This window comes from Canis lupus, chromosome 16, assembly GCF_003254725.2.
Source record: "Canis lupus dingo isolate Sandy chromosome 16, ASM325472v2, whole genome shotgun sequence".
Classification (NCBI taxonomy): Eukaryota; Metazoa; Chordata; class Mammalia; order Carnivora; family Canidae; genus Canis; species Canis lupus.
Genome location: NC_064258.1, coordinates 23,169,774 through 23,191,441, shown reverse-complemented (window position 1 = coordinate 23,191,441; position 21,668 = coordinate 23,169,774). Strand labels below are relative to the sequence as shown.

General features: G+C 43.6%; 1 protein-coding gene across 5 annotated transcripts in view; it reads right to left on the bottom strand.

Annotated features, from left to right (window-relative positions):
• Positions 1-1,044: 1,044 nt before the first annotated feature.
• Positions 1,045-21,668, bottom strand: part of SH2D4A (SH2 domain containing 4A) — a 70,931-nt gene continuing 50,307 nt past the window's right edge. For all 5 annotated transcript variants that reach the window (XM_025447161.3, XM_049094909.1, XM_025447227.3 and 2 more), the window contains 2 exons: positions 2,797-3,017; positions 1,045-2,312 (listed from right to left, as the gene is read on the bottom strand). In XM_025447161.3, coding sequence (XP_025302946.1) covers positions 2,220-2,312; positions 2,797-3,017 — 314 coding nt within the window. In that variant the 3' untranslated portion in view covers positions 1,045-2,219. The remainder of the gene's footprint in view (positions 2,313-2,796; positions 3,018-21,668) is intronic.

Below are 21,668 nucleotides of genomic sequence, written 5' to 3'. Positions count from 1 at the left end.
GGAGGCTCCATGCAGGGAGCGCAACGTGGGACTCGATCCCAGGTCTCCAGGATCACACCCTGGGCTGAAGGTGGCACTAAACTGCTGAGCCACTGGGCTGCCCTAAGGGAGTAGATCTTAAAAGTGATCACAAGAAAAAAAACTTTGTAACTTTGTAAGGTGATGGATAACTAGACTTACAGTGGTGATTGTTTCAGTGGTCAAAGATTGTTTCAAAGGTCAAATCATTATGTTGTACAGCTGAAACTAATTTAATGTTAAATATCAGGTACACTGCAATTTTTTAAAAATACCTTTTTTAAAAAAAAATAAAAGTGAAAACTGAAGTTCAGAGGGCTAATGGTGGGAAGATATGGGGACAGAATAGAAGTTTGTAACTTCCTGTCCCGTGCTGTCTTTGCAGTTCTATAAAGTCATGGCCATTTAATCACTGAAATGAAGGTTAAAGACAGGGTCTCTTGGATAGATGTCTAGTTGACAGTCATCTCTCAGACTATAGGTACACAGGGGACATTTCAAGTGACACTTTACAATGGTCTGTGTTTAAAAACCTTCTCATTAAAGCACACACACACCCATACGGACACATATACACACATACCCTACTGTCTTCTCTGGCTATCTTTTATACTGGCAGTGAGTGTTTTACCCAACCAAGAACCTCATGAACCACCTCTGCTCCTTTGGAAAGAGTGCCGACACCAGGAGGAGGACTGGAGCGCAGGGGAATCTCCACCTTCCCAGAAGCATCATCTCTGGCTCAGGGCACCCCTGGTATAGTGACTCCAGCCCTTGCTGGGCTGGCCCAAGGGTTGCTAGGGGTTGGGGGTGTGGAGATGGCAGGGAGGTGGGATACAATTCCTGCCTGAGCAAACCTGCATAGCCAGGTGGGAGGCTACTCTCCTCTCCCATCCTTCCTTCATCATCAGGGGGCAGGCTGTAGAGCAACAAATGGCACATAATGCCCATCAGGTTCTGTAATGACATGAACTTCTGTGTTAGTTTCTGAGGGCTGCCGCAACAAATTATCATAAACTCAGAGGCTTAAGACAACAGAAATTTATTCTCTTATAGATCTAGAGCCTGGAAGTCTGAAACCAAGGTGCCAGCATGGCCACATTCCCTTCTAAGGCTCCGAGGAGAATCTGTGCCATACTGCTCTCCTAGCTCCTGGGGGTGGCCAGCTCTTCTTGGCATTCCCTAGCTTGCAGGAAATCCCCTGGAATCACTAGTCTCAGCCTGTGTCACCCCATGGTTGCCTCTCCTCTGTGTGTTTCCAAATCCCTCTCTCCTTATAAAGATGCCAGTCATTGGATGGAGGGCCCACCTGAACCCGATATGAACTTGATCACATCTGCAAAGACCCTATTCCCAATTAAGGTCACGTTCACAGGTACCAGGGCTTAGGACTTCACCCTGCCTTTCTGGGGATACCACTCAGCCCACAACATGCTCTTCTGTGCTGGCCTATCACTACTGACAGCAACTCACACATGCATGCACTTCAACCTCCTTGGTGTGCTTGTGGATGGATCCAAAGTAGATGGGGTGACCACTGTCCTGTTGTCCGGAATGAGAAAACAGTGCACAACAGTTTGCTCACTCCCCTACAGTCCACAGTATTTCTGGACATGTTAAGCTTCTCCTCCGTTTTAAACTCCTCATTCGATTTCCATTCCCAACTTTTGTTTTTCAATGCCTCTTACTTATATCCTGGCTCCAACATGCATAATAAATGAAGTGTGTCTGCAGGGTCATTTCAGCCACCAGTAAAGGCTTTTTTGCCAGCTCCCCAAAGCCAATGTGGAACTTAATCTAAACACAATCCTGAGATGTTTTGAAATGATGCAAAGTGGGAGTATAGAGGTCATGAAATAGTTACCATGAGCTACTGGGTTTTGAAGTACGCCTTAATTCCTAGAAAGTTTCCATTTCTTCTTTGTTCATTTATGTACATCATTAAGGTTGTAGACTTCATGTTAGGGAGTTGCTGAAATTGGGGATCATCTCCCTTGTCTTTTGGAGTGAATACAATGTGGTTAACTCCAGCATTAGTGCAGAAGAGAGATCTCCATGGGGCTCCAAGCATCCTTGCTGTTGATCAATCCTGGCTATGCTGCAGGGTAACGTTGGCTTCACACACAAATGTCTGTTTCAGCAGAGTTTACCCAGAGGAAAGCCCAATGGAGGCTGAGGATGACACAGCATGACGGAGGCTGTCACTCAAAGAGTTCCAGGTAGTCGGGCGGCTCGTCCTGCTGACCACAGGGGTACAGAAGGAGCTCTTTCCCCAGGGAAGTTATGGGTTCCTCCTGTGAATCAGAAGGCAGAGATCAGACCAGGCTGGGGGGACGGGGAAGGGCAGGCTGTTAAGATACTGTAAATAATAATGCCATGCCCTTCCGGCCTCCTCAGAGTACAGAACTTGTTGTATACCCTTGATTTACATGGAGCTTTATCGATTTATGACAATCTTAAAAGAGGTTTTTCTCATCTGCAAATTGCCATGTATGATTTTTCCCTCTTGGGCATGAATTCTACCCAAGAGTGGTCTCAGACGGGATCCGTCTGTGCACCGATGTTTAGTATCTTCTACGTTCTCTGCCTCAGCGAGTTCTCCCTGAATATCTGAGGGACCAGGTTCCGGGATAAAGGAAATGCAGTTAAGAATCCGGAGTATCCAGAAGAATTATCAAAGACTAATCCCCCCATTACCCATTTCAATCTTTTTTCTTGTAATTGCCTTTCATTGCTAGGGCCGCTGAGGACGCCACCGCACAGTGTAGGCCATTTCACCTTGTGGTAGTCCACCAGCGCTGCCAGGGTGGCGTGCTGCAGCCGGTCCGCGCCCAGGAAGCTGTACGAGTCTGTAGAGGCATCTATGAGGAAATGCTTACAGCCCTCCGCAGACAGATAGGACAGGGCATAGCCTTTGATCCTCTCACTGACTCGGATCAGAAAGCTGCCCGGTACGCAGGTGCTCAGGAGCTCATTTGCTCTCTTCAATGTAAGAATCCCTGTAGGAAAGAAAAGCAGGTATTTCAGCCAAATCATTTCGAGAACCCTCTTCAGTTAATGTAGCTGTGTGGATAACATTTAGTTAAAAGTAAGAGCAACTTCAAGTCCATTGGGACTTTTTTTTTTTCTTAAATATTTTATTTATTCATGAGAGACAGAGAGACAGAGAGAGGCAGAGACACAGGCAGGGGAGAAGCAGGCTCCATGCAGGTAGCCCGATGCGGGACTCGATCCCAGGACTCCAGGATCATGCCCTGGGCCAAAGGCAGGTGTCAAACCGCTGAGCCACCCAGGGATCCCCGCCATTGGGACTTCTTAAGCATATAGTACAGTATCATTCATCTCCTGGTATTTGGTGACTGGGCAAGCAGGGGAAACGACAGAAGCCACTGGATAATATCAATGAGAGTGTTTAACCTTCAGAATATGTTTCCACCTGTGCCCCTGGTTATAACACCACAGATGTTAGGCGGCTTCTGAGTCTGGCAGGACCCTTTACAGGCATCCTGGAAGTGTTCAATTCTGGAAAGGGACTGGAAGGTGCCCTCCTCAGTTTATTAGTGAGGACTCTGTGGCCTGAAGAGTTATCCTACACAGTCTTAAACAGTGGTTCTCAACCAGGACACCGTCTGGAAATGTCATGGGTAGGGGGTGCCACTGGCATCCACTGCATAGAGGCCAGGGATGCTGCTAAACAGCCTACAGTGCATAGGACAGCTTCACACTCCAAAGAGTCATCCAACCCAAATATCAATAGTGCTGTGCTGAGGACCCCGGCTTAGAAGTCAGCAAGTTAAGAATAAAACCAGGAGGGACCCCTATCTACAAGTGCTTTCTATTCTAGCTACTCTTAAATGATGCTTCAGTGGCATTTAAAGGAATAAAAGTTTATATACATACATAAGGATTTATATATATGCTTCTATATTTATGTTTTCATATATATTCAAAATAAAACTCTTCATATATATGTACATAGAGTAGAGATGAATTCACACTAATTCAGACCAGCCTTTTCCCCAACTAGTCCAAACTCTCGAGCCTTCTTATTCCTATTATAGTTCATCAGATGTATCAGTAATGCTGTGAGACATATAAGGAGTGTGCAAACATGTGTTGGAGAGATGGTGAAGTCATTCACTTATTCAAGTGAGCTCAGATTTGGGAGGAATGGCACTCTTCTAGTGATCCTTTTTGCCTCAGCAGACAGAAGCTCTTGCTTCTCGTAATCCATGGTTTGCTCCATATTGATATTCTGTATCTTATTATTAGGGAAAAGCCAGGCAAACAATCTCCTGGTGAAAAGGCAATGGATAGATTATTATAGCCCTTTATTCTTGTTATTAGTAAAGTTAATTGAGAATTGAACCTTAAGTGTCCAGAGTAGGACATCAGATAAAAGCATCTCTATTTTCCAGGGCACCTGGGTGGCACAGTAGGTTGAGCATCTGACTCTTGGTTTCGGCTCAGGTCATGATCTCAAGCCCCACATTGGGCTCCCCACTCAGTGTGCAGTCTATTTAAGGTTCTCTCTCCTTCTCCCTCTGTCCCTCCTCTCTCTCTCTCTCTCTCTCAAATAAATAAATCTTTTTAAAAAAAGGCATTTCTATTTTCTTTTTTGTAAACAGACCTTTAATAAAGGTGGGGATTTAAAAAAATCACCCATTCTCTCCCAGCCAATAACCAACCAACTAATCCCCCTGCTTTCTCTCATCCCATGTACCTTTCAGGAGGCCCCAGGGCCAATGCCTCAAAGTTATAGCGCTCAAGCCCTGTGAGGCTCAACCCCAGTGAAGCACCAGGATAGGAACTGGGGGTGCTGAAAATGCTTGACAGGTCCCCTCACTCACAGATAGGAAATATCCCTGAAAGAGAAGAAGAGTCATAGCCTCTCTTCTAGGGCCTCTAGCTCTACTGCACTGAGGCCCAACAAGGTTACAGGTTACTGATGCCTGTGCATGATCTCCATTGTCTCTAGTTACCTTTCTGCCCCTTCCTTGAGGAGACTGAGCCAATGGAAACTGCAGCACCACTGATACTGAGTGAGCCTCTTGGGTCAGCTGCTGTCTTCTCCAGGTTAGGCACTCAAATGATGCCCATATAAGTGCCAACAGATACGACTGCTGCTTCCATTGGTCTAGTTTAACCTTTCTAAACACACCTGATCCTACTGATCATTGCAGATGACAACAATAATCTGAAACAAGGCAATAGGTAACCAGCCTACCCAGGCACTAAACATGACTGAAGTTTCATGACTCTGTATTTGATTGTCTATGAAACCAGGGATATTTTTCACTGACACCGAAAACTCCCTTTCAGCGGTGAGGGGGCTCATAAGCAATGAGTGAAGGAGAAGCAGCATTCTGGAAAAACTTCTTCCAGACTTCCCAACAGGCTAACTCTGAAATTCCAGGTTACTTCAACAGATTGGGTAGATGTTATAATTTATAACATCAGCATGTTATCCAGATGGATTTAGATCCTAAAATGAAAGCTATTCTGGAAAATTATAACCAAACCTGGGTTAAGTTAGGTTAAATTCCTCCTAAAATCAGGTCAGATAGTAGCTGTAAATCCAACTTCCCAAAAGCCTCTCAAACTGAAATTAATACCCATTACACTCAGATCTTGGCACTGTGTAATATCCAGAGACACAAGAATACAATAAAATGATTTTGTGGCAAATCTTAAGTCGTAATGGAGATTCGAACACAATCATTCTGATGGCAGGTTTAGAAGTGAAGTGCTGTGGGGACCACACTTTGTTCTTTTTGCTTCACAACAGGATTATCATTCCTGAAGAGCATAGTCTTTTGGCTCATCTGATGATACTTGTCCTTGTACAATTTGTCATGATTCCATCGAAGGCAGGGAGGCCTGGCTATGATTGCTGCCAAGCAGTGAGCTTTGTCTGCATGCAGAGAGAATTCTTGAATACAAAGACAAAACCCAGTGTCAGACATTAATCTCTGTGCACAGGGCAATCTCCTTACCCTGGAGCATGACTCTAAGAATTCTGAAGCAGGAGTCTTCATCCAGCTCCCTATAGGCAGGGACGCCTCCAGGCAACCTTCCTCTGACCACCTCTCTGATATTATAAGAACCAAGCCCATGTGAGTTCACAAGAGGATTTCTGTGCTAGTGAAGAGGGGTAAATAAAAAGCTTTCTTTTATTTCATCAGTTTTTCAAATGAGCCAGATATTCAGCAATGCTCTATTTTAAGTTGAATCTGGGCAGGGTGTGTCAGAACTACTACAATCTGGAAGAAAGCAGATGTCACTGCACGCACAAGGTCTTACTGGGCAGCTTGTAGCTCTCAAACAGCCTGGGACAGAGCTGGCTAAAACCCCTGCGAGCCTGAATACCCAGCACAGAGGTTCACAACAGCAGGAATTGGGAGACAGCAGAGAGAAACGTCCCACTTCTTTCTCTGAGTGATGCCAGAGCACTGTCTAGGACAGTACTGTTCCATAGAATGTTCTGTGGCATGGGAAATGTCTGGCTGGCCATATGGAGGCCATTAGCCACATGTGACTATTGAGGGCCTGGAATGTAACTAGTGTCACTGAGGGACTCACCCTTTAATTTTATTTAATTTTAATTAATATTGGCTAAAGAGTCACATATAAATAGTGGCTACCATATTAGACAGGGTGGCTTTAAACCCCCTGGAGTGAAGGTACAGCTCCGTGACAGGCCTAGGAGGACTATTTTTTTACACAAAAGAGGGTGAACAGACCCTTCTATACTTCATATAACTTAGAAACCCCAGCATGGCCCTAGTTAGAAATCCAAGTGGCAGCTACCACCCTACAGAAGGAGGGCAGGTCTCCACCACTTCCTTCTGGAAAATGCCTACTTGTTCTCCAAGATGCAACTCCATAGCATGAAGCTTTCTGACTTCTCCCTGAGCAGTAAGTCAAGTTTGCTCTACACCCGGTTCCCACCTCCACCTGAGACTCACCTGGTCTATCCCGGGTCTCATCTGGTTCCCCCTCTATCATGGCATGTACAACCCACAGCTCTATCAGAGCACTCACAGTATATTCTACTCTGTCTCTCCCTGCCCCGCGTCCTTGTGCTCTCCTAGAGGCAACTACCGCATCTTATTTATTTCCACACTTGCAGCACCTGCCACTTACAAGATGCCCAGAAAAGATCTAATGAGTAATTTTGTCTTATCACCAAGCCAGAAACTTTCTTCTCTAGGACACTTCTATGCAACCACTGCCTCTAGTCTGAACATTGTTATGTATAGGGACAAGGGATATATACATTTCTCCAAGGCACTACCAACTTTGTTTATATGTGTACATTTGTATGACCTATTTACAGAATCTGGAAAATGCATGTTTAAAAATAGATGAAAGGTAACCAAATAATAGTAGCATATAGAGTTCTTAATGTCTGTCTGGAACTCCTCAAATGGCACATTACTTCATTTAATCCTCAAAGCAGCCGGATGAACAAGTACTGTTCCTACTCTGAAATCTCAGATGAGCAAAACCTGCATGAGAGAGCATTCACAATGTGCTTCAGGTCACTTAGGCAGGCCAGAAAAAGCATTGGTCTTGAACCCAAGCAGTCTGACCCCAGAGTTCAGGCTCTCTCCTACTCAACCAAAATACTACCCCTGTGTGCTAGCATTTCACGCTGCTCAATGTGCCTCCATTTACTATCTCATTTAATTCTCAAACAACTCAAAATAAACAGAACTGCTATTACTACCATTGCCATGCAGATGGGAAAACTGAAGGAGAAGAGGTATATGCTTTAGGTTATAGGATTAGTTTAGTGATGGTTTCAAGTTTCTTGTCTTTCACTCAAGTATTTTGTTTTTTAACCCCCCTGGGCTCATGAATTTTTCCTGAAATTGGCTGAAAATAAATTATGAATATTTATTTCACAAAGAGTTGTTCGTTTCTGACCTGGGCAACATAGAGTAGGGGTGGGGGTGGGTTAGAGGGAGAGAGAGAATCCAAAAGCAGACTCCTCATTGAGCACAGAGCCCAACACAGGGCTCAATCCCAGGACCCTAAGATCATGACCTGAGCTGCAATCAAGAGAAAGACACTCAGCTGACTGAGCTCCCCAGGTCCTATGACCCAAGCAACATAAAGATGATGCATTTTTCAGTGATTACTTAAGTATAGTCACCTGGATGCAGAATCATACATCAGTGACCTATGCCACCTCCCCTAAGCTCAGGATTCCTGGTTCCAGGGACTGAGAAGCCCCAGAGCAAGGCAGGCTTCAGCATTCTCCTTGACCATGCACCAGTCTGCTGAGAGCTGTCTGGGGGCTGCCCTTCCAGAGCTCTGCCAAGAAGCTCTCATTCCTTCTTTTGTCATTTGTCATTCTCTGCTACTTGGGCTGTCCAGAATACCCTGCAGGGAGGAGACAGAGCTAAAATAACTTTCATGAAGGAATTCATCTCCACTGTTAAGGTGAGCTCAAAGTCTTACATTGCAAAGTGCCTAGATTATAGATGAAAAAAGAAAAAAAGAGTTTTATTTTATTTTAAAGATTTTATTTATTTATTTGAGAGAGAGAGAGAACACAAGCAGGGGGAGTGGCAGAGAGAGAAGCAGGCTCCCCACTGAGCAGGGAGCCTTATGTGGGGCTTGATCCCGGGACCCTGGAATTATGACCTGAGCCAAAGGCAGATGCTTAACTGACTGAGCCACCCAGGTGCCCCAGAAAGCTGAGTCTTAGAAGAACTTATTTCCAAGTAGCAACCCTGCCAGATGCACACATTATCCATAGGAGGTCTTAAAGTTGGACATGAGCTCTATATTTTCCCACTTTAGCTCCTATTTTATGCCGTTTTTTTTTTTTTTTTTTTTTTTTTTTTAGCTCCCTAGTTCCTAAAGGAAGTACTTTCAGAGAAGCTCTGGGACCTGTACTAGATCCTCTATATGGAGGGAGATCCACTATCACGTCGAGCTTCATCCTTGAGGTCTCAGGCCCTTTGAGATGAGGAAAAGTAGAGCTTTCAAAGTTATTCATAATGTTTCCTTAATGAATTGAGAATTAAAATTACATCACTTGTTCTTTCTTCATTACCTTAATGGCTAACACTTATTAATTAGGGCTTACTGTGTGTCACATTCGGCACTAAGTACTTTACATACATTAGCTCACAAACCTTTTGAATGATTCTGTGAGGCAGGTAATATCATTGTCTGCATTACATAGAAGTCCAAAAGTCATGTGACTTGCCTGAGGGTGCAGAGCTGGCTGGTGGGAGCTGGGACTTGGCCCTGGAGATGTGCTCTTAACCACTATCCTCTGCTGTGTCCTTGCCCAACATAGAGAAAGAGTGTCCACGTTTTATAATCAAACCATGTGATGACAAAGAAACTCTGGCAATAAGAGTACAGATTAAAAGTACTTCTCGGGCAGCCCGGGTGGCTCAGTGGTTTAGTGCTGACTTCAGCCCAGGGCCTGATCCTGGAGTCCCAGGATCAAGTCCCACGTCGGGCTCCCTGCGTGGAGCCTGCTTCTCCCTCTGCCTGTCTCTGCCTCTCTCTCTGTGTCTCTCATGAATAAATAAATAAAATATTTAAAAAAATAAAATAAAAAAATAAACGTACTTCTCTAAATACCAGAATCCCCCTTTCCATAAGAAATCTGAAGTCAAACCCCCAAAGCAAGTCACCTTCTTTTGCCCCTCATCCATCCAGTCTGTCCTTCCTTTGTCTGCGGGGTCTGTCTTGGTCGCTCCAAGAACACAGAGTGAAGCCACAAGACTGAGCCCTGGGCATCTGTAATGGGAAGCATGGGGCACCTGGCACAAGCAGGCCATGTCACTCAGTGGCTGGCAGCACTAGGGTGAGGACTCAAGGGCATTATTTTAAAAACTCAAGTAAGCAAGGCCTTTAGGATTAATGTACTATTCCCAACATTAATGGAAATACATACTAATGTTTGTGCAGCCAGTTTGCTACACTGGGTAATTTATGAGAAAAGTCAAGGTCTTCCAGAAAAAAAAACCCCACAATAGTGCATAGTATTTGCTGCAGAAAAGTGATCTCTTTTCAAAAACGTATATAAGAGGGTAATAAAGAGGTAATAAATGTTACCCTCTCTATGTTTCCTCTTCAGTTATTTGGGAAATCTGAACAAATGCTAAGCAGTCAGATAAGAGAACTGCATAGAATAATTCAAAGTGCTTTCATGATTACTGTAGATGAAGTCTTCGTGCTAGAATGTAGGCAGATGCCCAGGCTCCATGCTAAAGCGATGGCGATCCCTCTCCAGGGTAGGACAGGGACTGCCGGGGAAGGGACTTGCAGTTGTCCACTCACAGTGACCTAGTCCTGCTGCTGGCCACATGAAGCCTAGGAATCACATGTGTAAATGAGGCCAGATGCGCTTAGTAAGACAGAAGCTTGAAAGGCTCCCTGTGAGGGGGGTGCAGAATTCCGACGGCCCCACAATTAAGAAATCACCACCCCTCAGCCAAAAAGTTGAAGGACAGATATCACTTATGAGTGCCAGTTCCCAGGTTCATTAACATTTTAGCCTGAAGGAAATCCTGGGCAGCCTCTGTGATGCTCTGTGTGTGCAATGTCTCCCATGTGTGCACTCGCCCTGGGGGGCCAGGGCCCCAGCGGCAGGGGCTGTGGGCTGGCAGGTGCCCTCGGAGTGGGAGCCAGGACTCCACCTGGACGGGCCGGCGTGGCTCAGGGAACTGAAGTCCCAGAGAGCAGCTGCCTCCACAGAAACACCCAGCACCTGCTCTCCAAGGAGAAGGAAACGTTGGAGGGACGTGTCAAAAGTGGAAGCATTCAAAATAGCTGCAGTGTGAACTATACTGAAATCCCACAGGTGTGAAAGGGATTTGCTTTTTAAGTAGCTTAAAATATAAAATATTGGGACTAAAGAATTTACAGGCAGGTTCAATTATAAACCATGACAGAAAAAGATATCCACAAAGAAACGGATCAGGATGGAAACATTTCAGCAGCAGGCTAATTATATCCATATTTGAATAAGGAAATACGCATTACATTACATTTCAGAGGAGTAATGATCGACTATTGATGCGAAAAGCAAATACGTCAATTCTCTAACAACAGAAGCAATTAGAAAATTTCTAAATCAGAAATTTGTTTATCTACTATTGCTGGATAAACCACCTTCCTCCTCCCAGCCCCTGGTGAATTCAAAGCTCCTAAACACTGTCATATATTCAGAGGAGATGGGATATGCTAATGGAGAGAATGAAGAAATGAGTCTGTGGGTTTCTGAACAGGCTTTCAAACTTCAATTTTATCTATTTGTTGGCTCTTTGCTTGAAAAAGTGTAAAAAAAGCATGTTAGTGAGTACAGTTACTTATATATCTGCACATTCTGGATACTCATAATCAGGAACCACAGTAAGTAAAATGACTTTTCAAGACATTAAATTTAGCTACAAGGACTCTCCAACACTCATCTCCACTGTACAAACATTCTGCAACAGAACGGGTGTCTTAAAGACTGCTATAATACGGTGACCAGATGAAAGAAGAAAATGAATAAAAACAAGGACTGTATTTCAGGGTCAAGAGAGTCTAACAGGATACGAGAAGGGGGACAAAGGGAAAAGAAAAAAATCCTTCTTAAGGAAACAAAACCAAACAGATTTAATTACAGTATTCAGAAGATTTTAAATCTAGAGAATAGAAGAGTTTATTGTAGCAAGTCTAGGACTCACCCCCATCTCACTGCACCTTCCCTCCCAAACTTGACAGGCCATGTTCTGTTCAACTTTTCCAAACAACTTAATTCCCTGTTTTGCAGTTGTCCTTTTGTCCTTCCAAATTCCTGTTGCCTTCTGGGGTGACCTCTTGGGTTCTGGGATTTTTAAGGACAGGCCCCAAATAAATACTTGTCAAAAGAGCAGAGGCCAGTTTTAGCAGTAATTAAGATCCATTTTATTGAAGTGCCACTTATTCCTTGTATATGGTATTGTCATGATGCTGTTACAACAATATTTGTGGCAAGATGAGGATTTTAATAATGAAGAGAAAGGTGGAGAGAACAGGAAGGGCAAACTTACTCTTTAGATGTTCAGTTCTGGTAAGTCATAATAACAGAAACACTACGTACCAGGCACTGTGGTAAGCACATTATATATATATTAGCTGATTTGCTTTAAAAAAAAAAAAAACAAAAACAAAAACAAAAAAGAACAAAACTACTCTACAGTATAGATATTATCATCCCTGTTTTAAAGAGGAGAGCATGGGATGCATGAGTGGCCCAGGTCCCTGCCTTTGGCTCAGGTCATGATCACGGGTCCTGGGACTGAGTCCTGCATCGGACTCCCCACAGGGAGTCTGCTTCTCCCTCTGCCTCTGCCTCTCTCTGTATCTCTCATGAAAAAATAAAATATTTTTAAAAAAATAAGTAAATAAAGAGAACATAGGTCAAACCTAGGTGATCTGGACTTGGGAGTCTTGTGCCAAACCTATACCACACAGTTGACCCTCAAACACCACAGGCTTGAACTGTGTGGGTCCCTCATATGTGGATTTTTAGAAATAAATATAATACTGTAAATGTATATTCTCTTATGATTTTCTTAATAATGTTTTCTTTTCTCTAATTTATTATAAGAATATAGTACATAATACACAGAACATGCAAAATATGTGTTGACTGTTGATGTTATTAGTAAGGCTTTTGGTCAATAGTGGGTATTTGTCATTAAGTTTCTGGGAAGCCAAAATTTATTTGTAGATTTCCAACTGTGCAAGGAGTTGGCACCTCAACTTCTACATTGTTCAAGGGTCAACTGCACTATCTTTCTATACTAAGAGCTAAGAAAACTGTACTTCTCGGGCTTTATATTTTTTAAAAATCAGCTTGAGATATGATTTTTATGTACAATAAAATTTACCAATTTTAAGTGTGTAAATGATCAACTTTGACAAATGTATGCAGTTAGGTAACCACTACCACAATCATAATATGGATTCAATTTCTATTATTCTAAGCCTTTGTGGCCTTTGGAGCACTGTATTAAAGACCTGAATGTTACATATCTGCTTCTTGAAATTCTACCTGAGAGTGAGCAAAATAGTGTCTGGACAAAAATGTGCTTTTTCCTTATTCTCATAGGTGGGGGATAGGACAAAACTTACGCTGCATGAAGGTTCCTTCACATTTTTACTTCACCACAGACTGAGATTTAGTAAACACATCCATTTATTAGAGAAACACATCTCTGTGGTATTATTGTTCACTGATTTATATTTAAGTTATATAAAAAGCATGACACGGGTGTTCCCCTATTAATGGTCAGATATGCTGGGGATTTGAAGTTAAATAGATCTGGCTCTGAATATTGACACTAATGGTAGAAGCCTAAAAAGAACTTAACATCTTAGTTCCTTGGTTCTTATTCCATAAAGTAGGAATAAAAGTTACTTTCTTTAAAGTGCTCAATGTAATGCTTGGCACATATGGGACCCTCAAAAAATTACAGCTCCAACAAAATATAATACATATATTATAACATACTGCACAATTGGTAAAATGAATGAGCCAGTCTACATTTATAAACAAAGACAAATCTACATAACATAATGTTGGGAGAAAACTCAAGTTGCAGAGGAAGGCCTATAGCATGACACTATGTAAATGTTAAACACAATATTGCATGTTTTATAGAAGCAGATATATGTGTTTTATATATATTTCAATATATTTTACAAAAATGCACACATACATACATATGTAATGAGAGTATAAAAATATGGATGAAAAAGACAACAAAAGAGTGGTTCACCTCTGGGAAAGAAGTAAGTAGAGTCAATAAGGAAATAAAAGAGAGGGCCTTCATTCTTTAGGGCTTTATTTCTTCATAAGAAAAATAGATATGAAGTAACTATGGCTTCTAACATTTATTGTATCCTGGAAAGTAGATATAACATTTGTTACACCACTGGTGTAATAGATTCCTTTGTACTCTCTGTTTGTTCAAAATATTCCATGATCAAAAAAATTATGTTTTAAATGAAGGGTGAGAACCCCTCCATAGTGTAGGTAGGCCTCATCCAATCAGCTGAAGGCCTTAAAAAAATACTGACTGACCTTCCCTGAGCAAGATGGATTCTGCCAGAGTTCAGCCTTTGGCCTCGGGCTGCTAGTCTCCCCTGTGTCTCCAGCCTGCTAGCCCACCCAACAGATTTGGGACCCCTCAGGTCTCCAGGCATGTGAGCCATCTCCTTAAGATGCTGACATAGAAGGATCTTCAGCAAAGGCCCTACAAAAGGGGCCAGTGTGGTGTGTCAGGGACAGAACAGGAACATATGATGGAAAGCAATGATCAAGGTAGGGTTCTGTGGGGAATGTGGTTTGAGATGGAGCTGCACCAAAAAGGGCAGTGAAAGTTGAGACCCCGTGGCCTCTGTGAAAAAAGCTTCCTGAGAGAGTAGTGGGGAGACCACATATCTAGATGTGCTTGAGATCATCAAAAGATGCTCACAAAGTAGAGTTCAGCACTGCATTTCAGAATCTCTCTTGTACTTGGGATTCTCCAAGTTCTTACATCTAGGAGATCAGAGGCAATGCCTTACTTTACTGCCTGCTGAAGTGGCACCCAGGGCCAGGTATTTGCCTTGTCATGACCCCAAGTGGGAAAGGAAACTTGACGCGTCGATGTGGGGTCTCTGCTCTTCTTTGCCATCACACTGTTGTTAGTGCTTCCCGGGGTCTTGTTCTTTGTCTTCTCTTATTCCTTCCAGTTCACTCCTGGAAAATGTCATTCCCTCCCATGCTTTTCATTGTGTACTGATGACTCCAATCTATTATCTCTAGAACTGATCTATTAATCCAATTACCAAATGGATATTTTCACTTGACTGCCCCAAAGACATTTCAAACTCATGATATCCCAAATAAGCTCATTGTCTCTCCTCTTTTTCTCCCCTTAATTTCCTGATACTGCTGTGTTCCTTCTTCTAACTTATAGCATGTCACCTTTCACCAGCCCCACACACCAGAGACCAGTAATCTTCAGTTCCCTTGTCCTTTTCTAACCATTCCCATCCTGTCTAAAGCTAATGAAAAGAAAAGGGTAAAAGTGTGAAATTCCATGGGGAAAAATTAGCTGACCAAAACAGTAACATAAGAAAAGCAACTTTTGGGGGCGCCTGGGTGGCTCAGTAGGTTATATGTCTGACTTTGGCTCAGGTTATGTTCCTGGAGTACTGAGATCGAGCCTTGCCTTGGGCTCCCTGCTCAGTGGAGAGCCTGCTTCTCCCTCTCCCTCTGCCTGCCACTCCCCCTGCTTGTACATACTTTCTGTCAAACAGATAAATAAAAATCTTGAAAGCGGTAGGGGCAGCGCCTGGGTGGCTCAGTTGGCTACTCATCTGCTTTGGCTCACACCATGATCCTAGAGTCCCAGGATTAAGCCCCATGGAATCTGCTTCTCCCTCTCCCTCTGTCCCTCACCATACTCGTGCTGTCTTGCTCACTCACTCTCTGCCTCCCAAATAAATAAAATCTTAAAAAAAAAAAAAAACACCAAAAAACAAAGAAAGGCAACTTATGGAGTGTATGATAATGGAAGGAAGATGGTAAACCAATTTAGAAGAGCTACCAATCTATTATTTCAAACAGAGCTCATGATCAATAAACAATTATATTTCAAAAATATTAAGATATGCGATTAATAAGTTATTATATGTAAAACTCAACTTATTTTTTAACCAAAGCTCCAACTGGATTTTTAGTCCAAATTTCTCTTCCTAGCTTTAAGCAACTATTTCAAATGGAGTTGCCTGTTAAAGTACCAGGATTTTTAAACATCAACCAACATTTTAAATTTCTCATTTCCTATTGTTAGAATGACCTACTAGGCTTGTAATCAAGAATAATGACATCTTCTGTCCAAAGACACAGAAACGATAAAGTACTGACTTTGGCAGTGCTTATCTTAAAAAGGGGGAAAAAAAGGCAACATGAAACATTCCTCTTCTGACACTGATGTCACTCTTTCAATGTCTTCTTTTCTTTTTTAAAGATTTTATTTATTTATTCATGATAGACACAGAGAGAGACGCAAAGACATAGGCAGAGGGAGAAGCAGGCTCCCTCCTGGGAGCCCGATGTGGAGCTTGATCCCTGGACTCTGGGATCATGACCTGAGCTGAAGGCAGACACTCAGCCCCTGAGCCACCCAGGGGCCCCTCTTCCAATGTCTTCTGAAGGGAAGAATGGAAAGGAAGGAGGCTCATGACTCAGTCCTAAGAGCGAGAGGTGCTCCTCTGGGGTCACTAAAGCCTGAATCACCAAAGAACATGTATTTTCAAGGATAGCTAGACAGTTCCATAGTGTTCTGACCTAAAAGCAGCCCATTAACAGAAAGCCCACTATAAATAATTTTTTTTCTTTTTAGAAGGTTCCCATGTTGTTTGTTTGGGAGCCTATTTTTGAGGGTATATTTACGTATGACATGATACTAAGAGAGAAGCCTTCAACATGATTCAAACCAAGATACCCTTTAGGACAAATGTGCTCTGTGAGAGAATCTTATTTTTGTTCTAAAGCACTTTTGTTGTACATAGAGCCATTCAATCCAATTCAACCACAGACCCTTAAAGAAGCCATCTGAAGCAAGAAACCACTTCTTTGCCTGAAGTCCAAGAAACTGAGAAGACAGTGAACTGTGTGCTGGCTAGACAGAGGGCTTGAATAAATCCAGTTTCTGGGGTCATATTAAGAAATGGTTTAGGGGATCCCTGGGTGGCTCAGCGGTTTGGCGCCCGCCTTCAGCCCAGGGCGTGATCCTGGAGTCCCTGACCGAGTCCCACCCACATCGGGCTCCCTGCATGGAGCTTGCTTCTCCCTCTGCCTGTGTCTCTGCCTCTCTGTCTCTATCTGTGTCTCTCATGAATAAATAAATAAAATCTTAAAAAAAAAAAAAGAAATGGTTTATTAGGTAGTATCTGCTCAGGTTCCAACAAACACACCTGGCAGTGTGTTTTGTTTTGTTTTGTTTTGTTTTTGCATCTTAATAAGAATGCATCTAATTTTATTTTTCAATCACCAAGGAAAAGAGAGAAAATCTACAGCACTGTGAGCCTTTTGGAGAAAGGTGCTTTTAAAATACAAGGTAATACTGTCATTATTGTTCTCATATCATCACTACCCTTGCTCATTTGGTCAACAGCTGTTCCTCACCATTTCCTTCCTTAAAATTCCATCACATTCTTGTTCTCATTACCCTGAGATGCAAAACATTACATTTTGTGGGAGCATAGTACGCAAAGTTCAATTCCCAGTTGTTCGGAGTGAATGATAATTTGGACCAAGGATAGAGTAGGCATTTTTAGGCAGGATTATCAAGGAAGAGGATAGAAAAGTGCTCGTAGGATGTTTCCTTAGCCTCCCAAGGAAAGCTATTGACCAGTGAACTTGCAAGTATTTTTCTGGCCAATGGTATAACCCTGTATGTGCTTGTATGGGGAGGAGCTGGAAAACTGAGGAGACCAAGGTCTGGTTGGATCTCCCTGACAAACGCAAAGTCTGGGCAGTTCATAGTAATCTGAATTCCTTTTTCCCCTCAGACTTATTTCCTCATCCCAAACTCATCTTGATTTCAAGCACATTAAATTAACCCAGCACATTAAATTATCCCCAACAAAGATAGAAACTTTTCAGATCTCTTCTGAGTTCTTCTTTTTCTAAGTTTTGAGATCATGGTTTCAAGAGTCTTAACAGGTAAAGGCAAATTATAGGATTTGTAATAAACGATTTGTAGTATTATTGAAGCATGCCCAACCTTCAGTGCTACATTCTCTGTCCTTTTTGTGCCCTCCCTTGTAGCAACCTGGTGTGACTCTCTTCCTTTAGTTGGTCCCTAATGTATTCCTAGTTTCTGGCACAGACACATAACTCCTACCTTCACCTCTGTACTTTGTTTTCTCATGGTTGATGGAAGAATGCTTTTTCCATGATGTTGGATGGAATAAGCCTCAGAATATCAAAGAAGAGTCTGTTTGCTATGGAGGGGGTACTCATGTTCTGGAGGGAGAAGTGGCCCAGGAAAGAGATCATGTGGCTCCAAATTTCAGCTTGAACAAAGGCTTCCCAAGCCTGGTCAAAGACCTGAAAATGTCACCTCCCTTCTATGCTCCCTGCCTCGACTTTGTCACTAAGGTGGCAGAGGCGTTGATACTGGTCAGAGGCCGCTGCCTCCTCCAGCAGAGCATAAGACGATGACCTTTCATTTCAGTATTCCTAGTTTACACTCTTTTCACAGAGTTTTCATTTAAATTCCAGTTAGTTAAGATATGGTGTGATATTAGTTTCAGGTGTACAGTATAGTGATTCAGCACCTCCACACATCATCCTGTGCTCAGCACGCCAAGCACCCTCCATAATCCCCATCACCTGTTCTCCCATCCTCCCACCACCTCCCCTCTAGCAACTATCAGTGTGTTCTTTTCTTTTTATAATAAATTTATTTTTTATTGGTGTTCAATTTGCCAACATACAGAATAACACCCAGTGCTCATCCCATCAAGTGCCCCCCTCAGTGCCCGTCACCCATTCACCCCCACCCCCCGCCCTCCTCCCCTTCCACCACCCCTAGTTCGTTTCCCAGAGTTAGGAGTCTTTATGTTCTGTCTCCCTTTCTGATATTTCCCACACATTTCTTCTCCCTTCCCTTCTATTCCCTTTCACTATTATTTATATTCCCCAAAGGACATACACTGTCCTTCTCCGATTGACTTACTTCACTCAGCATAATACCCTCCAGTTCCATCCACGTTGAAGCAAATGGTGGGTATTTGTTGTTTCTAAAGGCTGAGTAATATTCCATTGTATACATAGACCACATCTTCTTTATCCATTCATCTACCTGGCAGTGTGTTTGATGCTTAATGGAAACTTAGATAAAAGTAACAGAATTGGGGGCGGGGCAAGATGGTGGAGGAGCAGGGTCCCCCAAGTCACCTGTCCACACTAACTTACCTAGATAACTTTCAAATTATCCTGAAAACCTATGAATTCGACCTGAGGTTTAGAATAGCTGGAACGCTACAGAGAGAGGAGTCTGCGCTTCTAACAAGATAGGAAGGTGGAAAAAATAATAATAAAGAATCGAGTGGGGGAGGGGCCCCGCAAGGAGCTGGGCCGGCGGCGAGAGCCCCTGACACAGGAAAGCCCAGTCCCGGGGAAGCAGGAACTTTAAAAACTCCACACCGGATTCTTCCCAGACAGAAAGACGCTTAGCAGGGAAACCGGGCAGAACCACAGGAGGGGCAGTGGAGCCTCCAGTCTCCTGGGGTCACTAAGAGGAGGTGCGCCCAGGGGGAGAGGGCGCCACAGACCGCAGGCCGAGCTCGGTCGAGGGCTGGAGCGCACGCGGCAGGGCCTCGGGGAGAAGCTCAGGTAGGGGCTCCGGGCGGAGGGTCTGCGCCCTGCTGCCTCCGGGAGCTGCGGCCCTAGAACGTGATTCCAGCAGCACAGGTCCCGGATCCCAGGGCGCTGGAGCAGACACAGCCAGTGATCCTGCGCTCCCCCCGGGGACAGGAGGAGGCGGAGAGGGCACAGGACAGCGAGGACTGTCCTGCCGCAGGGCACCCCCAAGCTGTGCAGATCAGCACCCACCGCCACCCCAGGGAGCATCCAGGCCAGTGCGGACTGGGAGCTGCGGCAGTTACTACGAGAACTGACTCCAGAGCTGGAAGGCTGGCCGCTGCCAGTGTGGTTTTTCCTCCTGGTATCACCGTGTGCCTGGGACGGAGTGGAGCCTCCAGGGGAACAGCGGCCTCACAGGATAAACAGCTCCCACTGAGCCATGCACCTGGCAGGGGGCGGGCAGCTCCCCCAGGTACACACACCTGAGAATCAGCACAGCAGGCCCCTCTCCCAGAAGACCAGCTAGAAGGGCAGGAAAGAGCAAGTTCTTGATGGAGCAGCGCTGGAAAGCTCCAGGGGAAGATGAGGGATTTACAGTATATAAAACCAGAGGATACCCCCCCCTTTTTTAACTTTTCCTTCCTTTTTCCAGTACAACTCGTTTTTAGCCACTCTGCACTGAGCAAAATGACTAGAAAGAAGAACTCACCACAAAAGAATCAAAAACAGTACTCTCTGCCACAGAGTTACAGAATTTGGATTACAATTTGATGTCAGAAAGCCAATTCAGAAGCACAATTTTAAAGCTACTGGTGGCTCTGGAAAAAAAGCATAAAGGATTCAAGAGACTTCATGACTGCAGAATTTAGATCTAATCAGGCTGAAATTAAAAATCAATTAAATGAGATGTAATCCAAACTGAAGGTCTTAACGATGAGGGTTAATGAGGTAGAAGAATGAGTGAGTGACATAAAAGACAAGTTGATAGCAAGGAAGGAAGCTGAGGAAAAAAGAGACAAACAAAAGACCATGAGGAAAGGTTAAGGGAAATAAACAAGCGCCTCAGGGAAAAATCTACCTTTAATTGGGATTCCAGAGGACTCTGAGAGGGACAGAGGACCAGAAAGCATATTTGAACAAATCATAGCTGAGAACGTCCGTAATTTGGCAAAGGAAACAGGCATTCAGATCCAGGAGATAGAGAGATACCCACCTAAAATCAATAAAAACTGTTCAACAACGCGACATTCAATAGTGAAACTTGCAAATTCCAAAGATAAAGAGAAAATCCTTAAAGCAGCAAGAGACAAGAGATCCCTAACTTATATGGGGAGAAATATTAGATTAAAAGCAGACCTCTCCACAGAGACCTGGCAGGCCAGAAAGGGCTGGCAGGATATATTCAGGGTCCTAAATGAGAAGAACCTGCAGCCAAGAATACTTTATCCAGCAAGGCTCTCATTCAGAATAGAAGGAGAGATAAAGAGCTTCCAAGATAGGCAGAAACCAAAAGAATATGTGACCATCAAACCAGCTCTGCAAGAAATATTAAGGGGGACTCTGTAAAAGAAAGAGAAAGTCCAAGGAAACAATCCACAAAAACAGGGACTGAATAGGTATTAGGATGACACTAAATGCATATCTTTCAATAGTAACTCTGAACATTAATGGGCTTAATGATCCCATCAAAAGATGCAGGGTTTCAGACTGGATAAAAAAGCAAGGCCCATCTATTTGCTGTCCACCAGAGACTCATTTTAGACCTAAGGACACCTACAGCCTGAAAATGAAAGGTTGGAGAACCATTTGCAAATGGTCTTCAAAAGAAAGCTGGGGTAGCAATCCTCATATCAGATAAATTATTGTTTATCCCAAAGACTGTAGTAAGAGATGAAGAGGGACACTATATCATACTTAAAGAATCTATCCAACAAGAAGACCTAACAATCATGAATATTTATGCCCCTAATGTGGGAGCTGCCAAGTATATCAATCAATTAATAACCAAGGTAAGGACATACTTAGATAATAATACACTAATACTGGGAGACTTCAACACGGCACTTTCTGCAAATGACATATATTCTAAGCGCAACATCTCCAAAGAAACAAGAGCTTTAGGGCAGCCCGGTGGGGGGGTGGGGGCGGGGCTCAGCGGTCTAGCACCGCCTTCAGCCCAGGGCCTGATCCTACAGACCTGGGATCGAGTCCTGCTTCGGGCTCCCTGTATGGAGCCTGCTTCTCCCTCTGCCTGTGTCTCTGTCTCTCTGTCTCT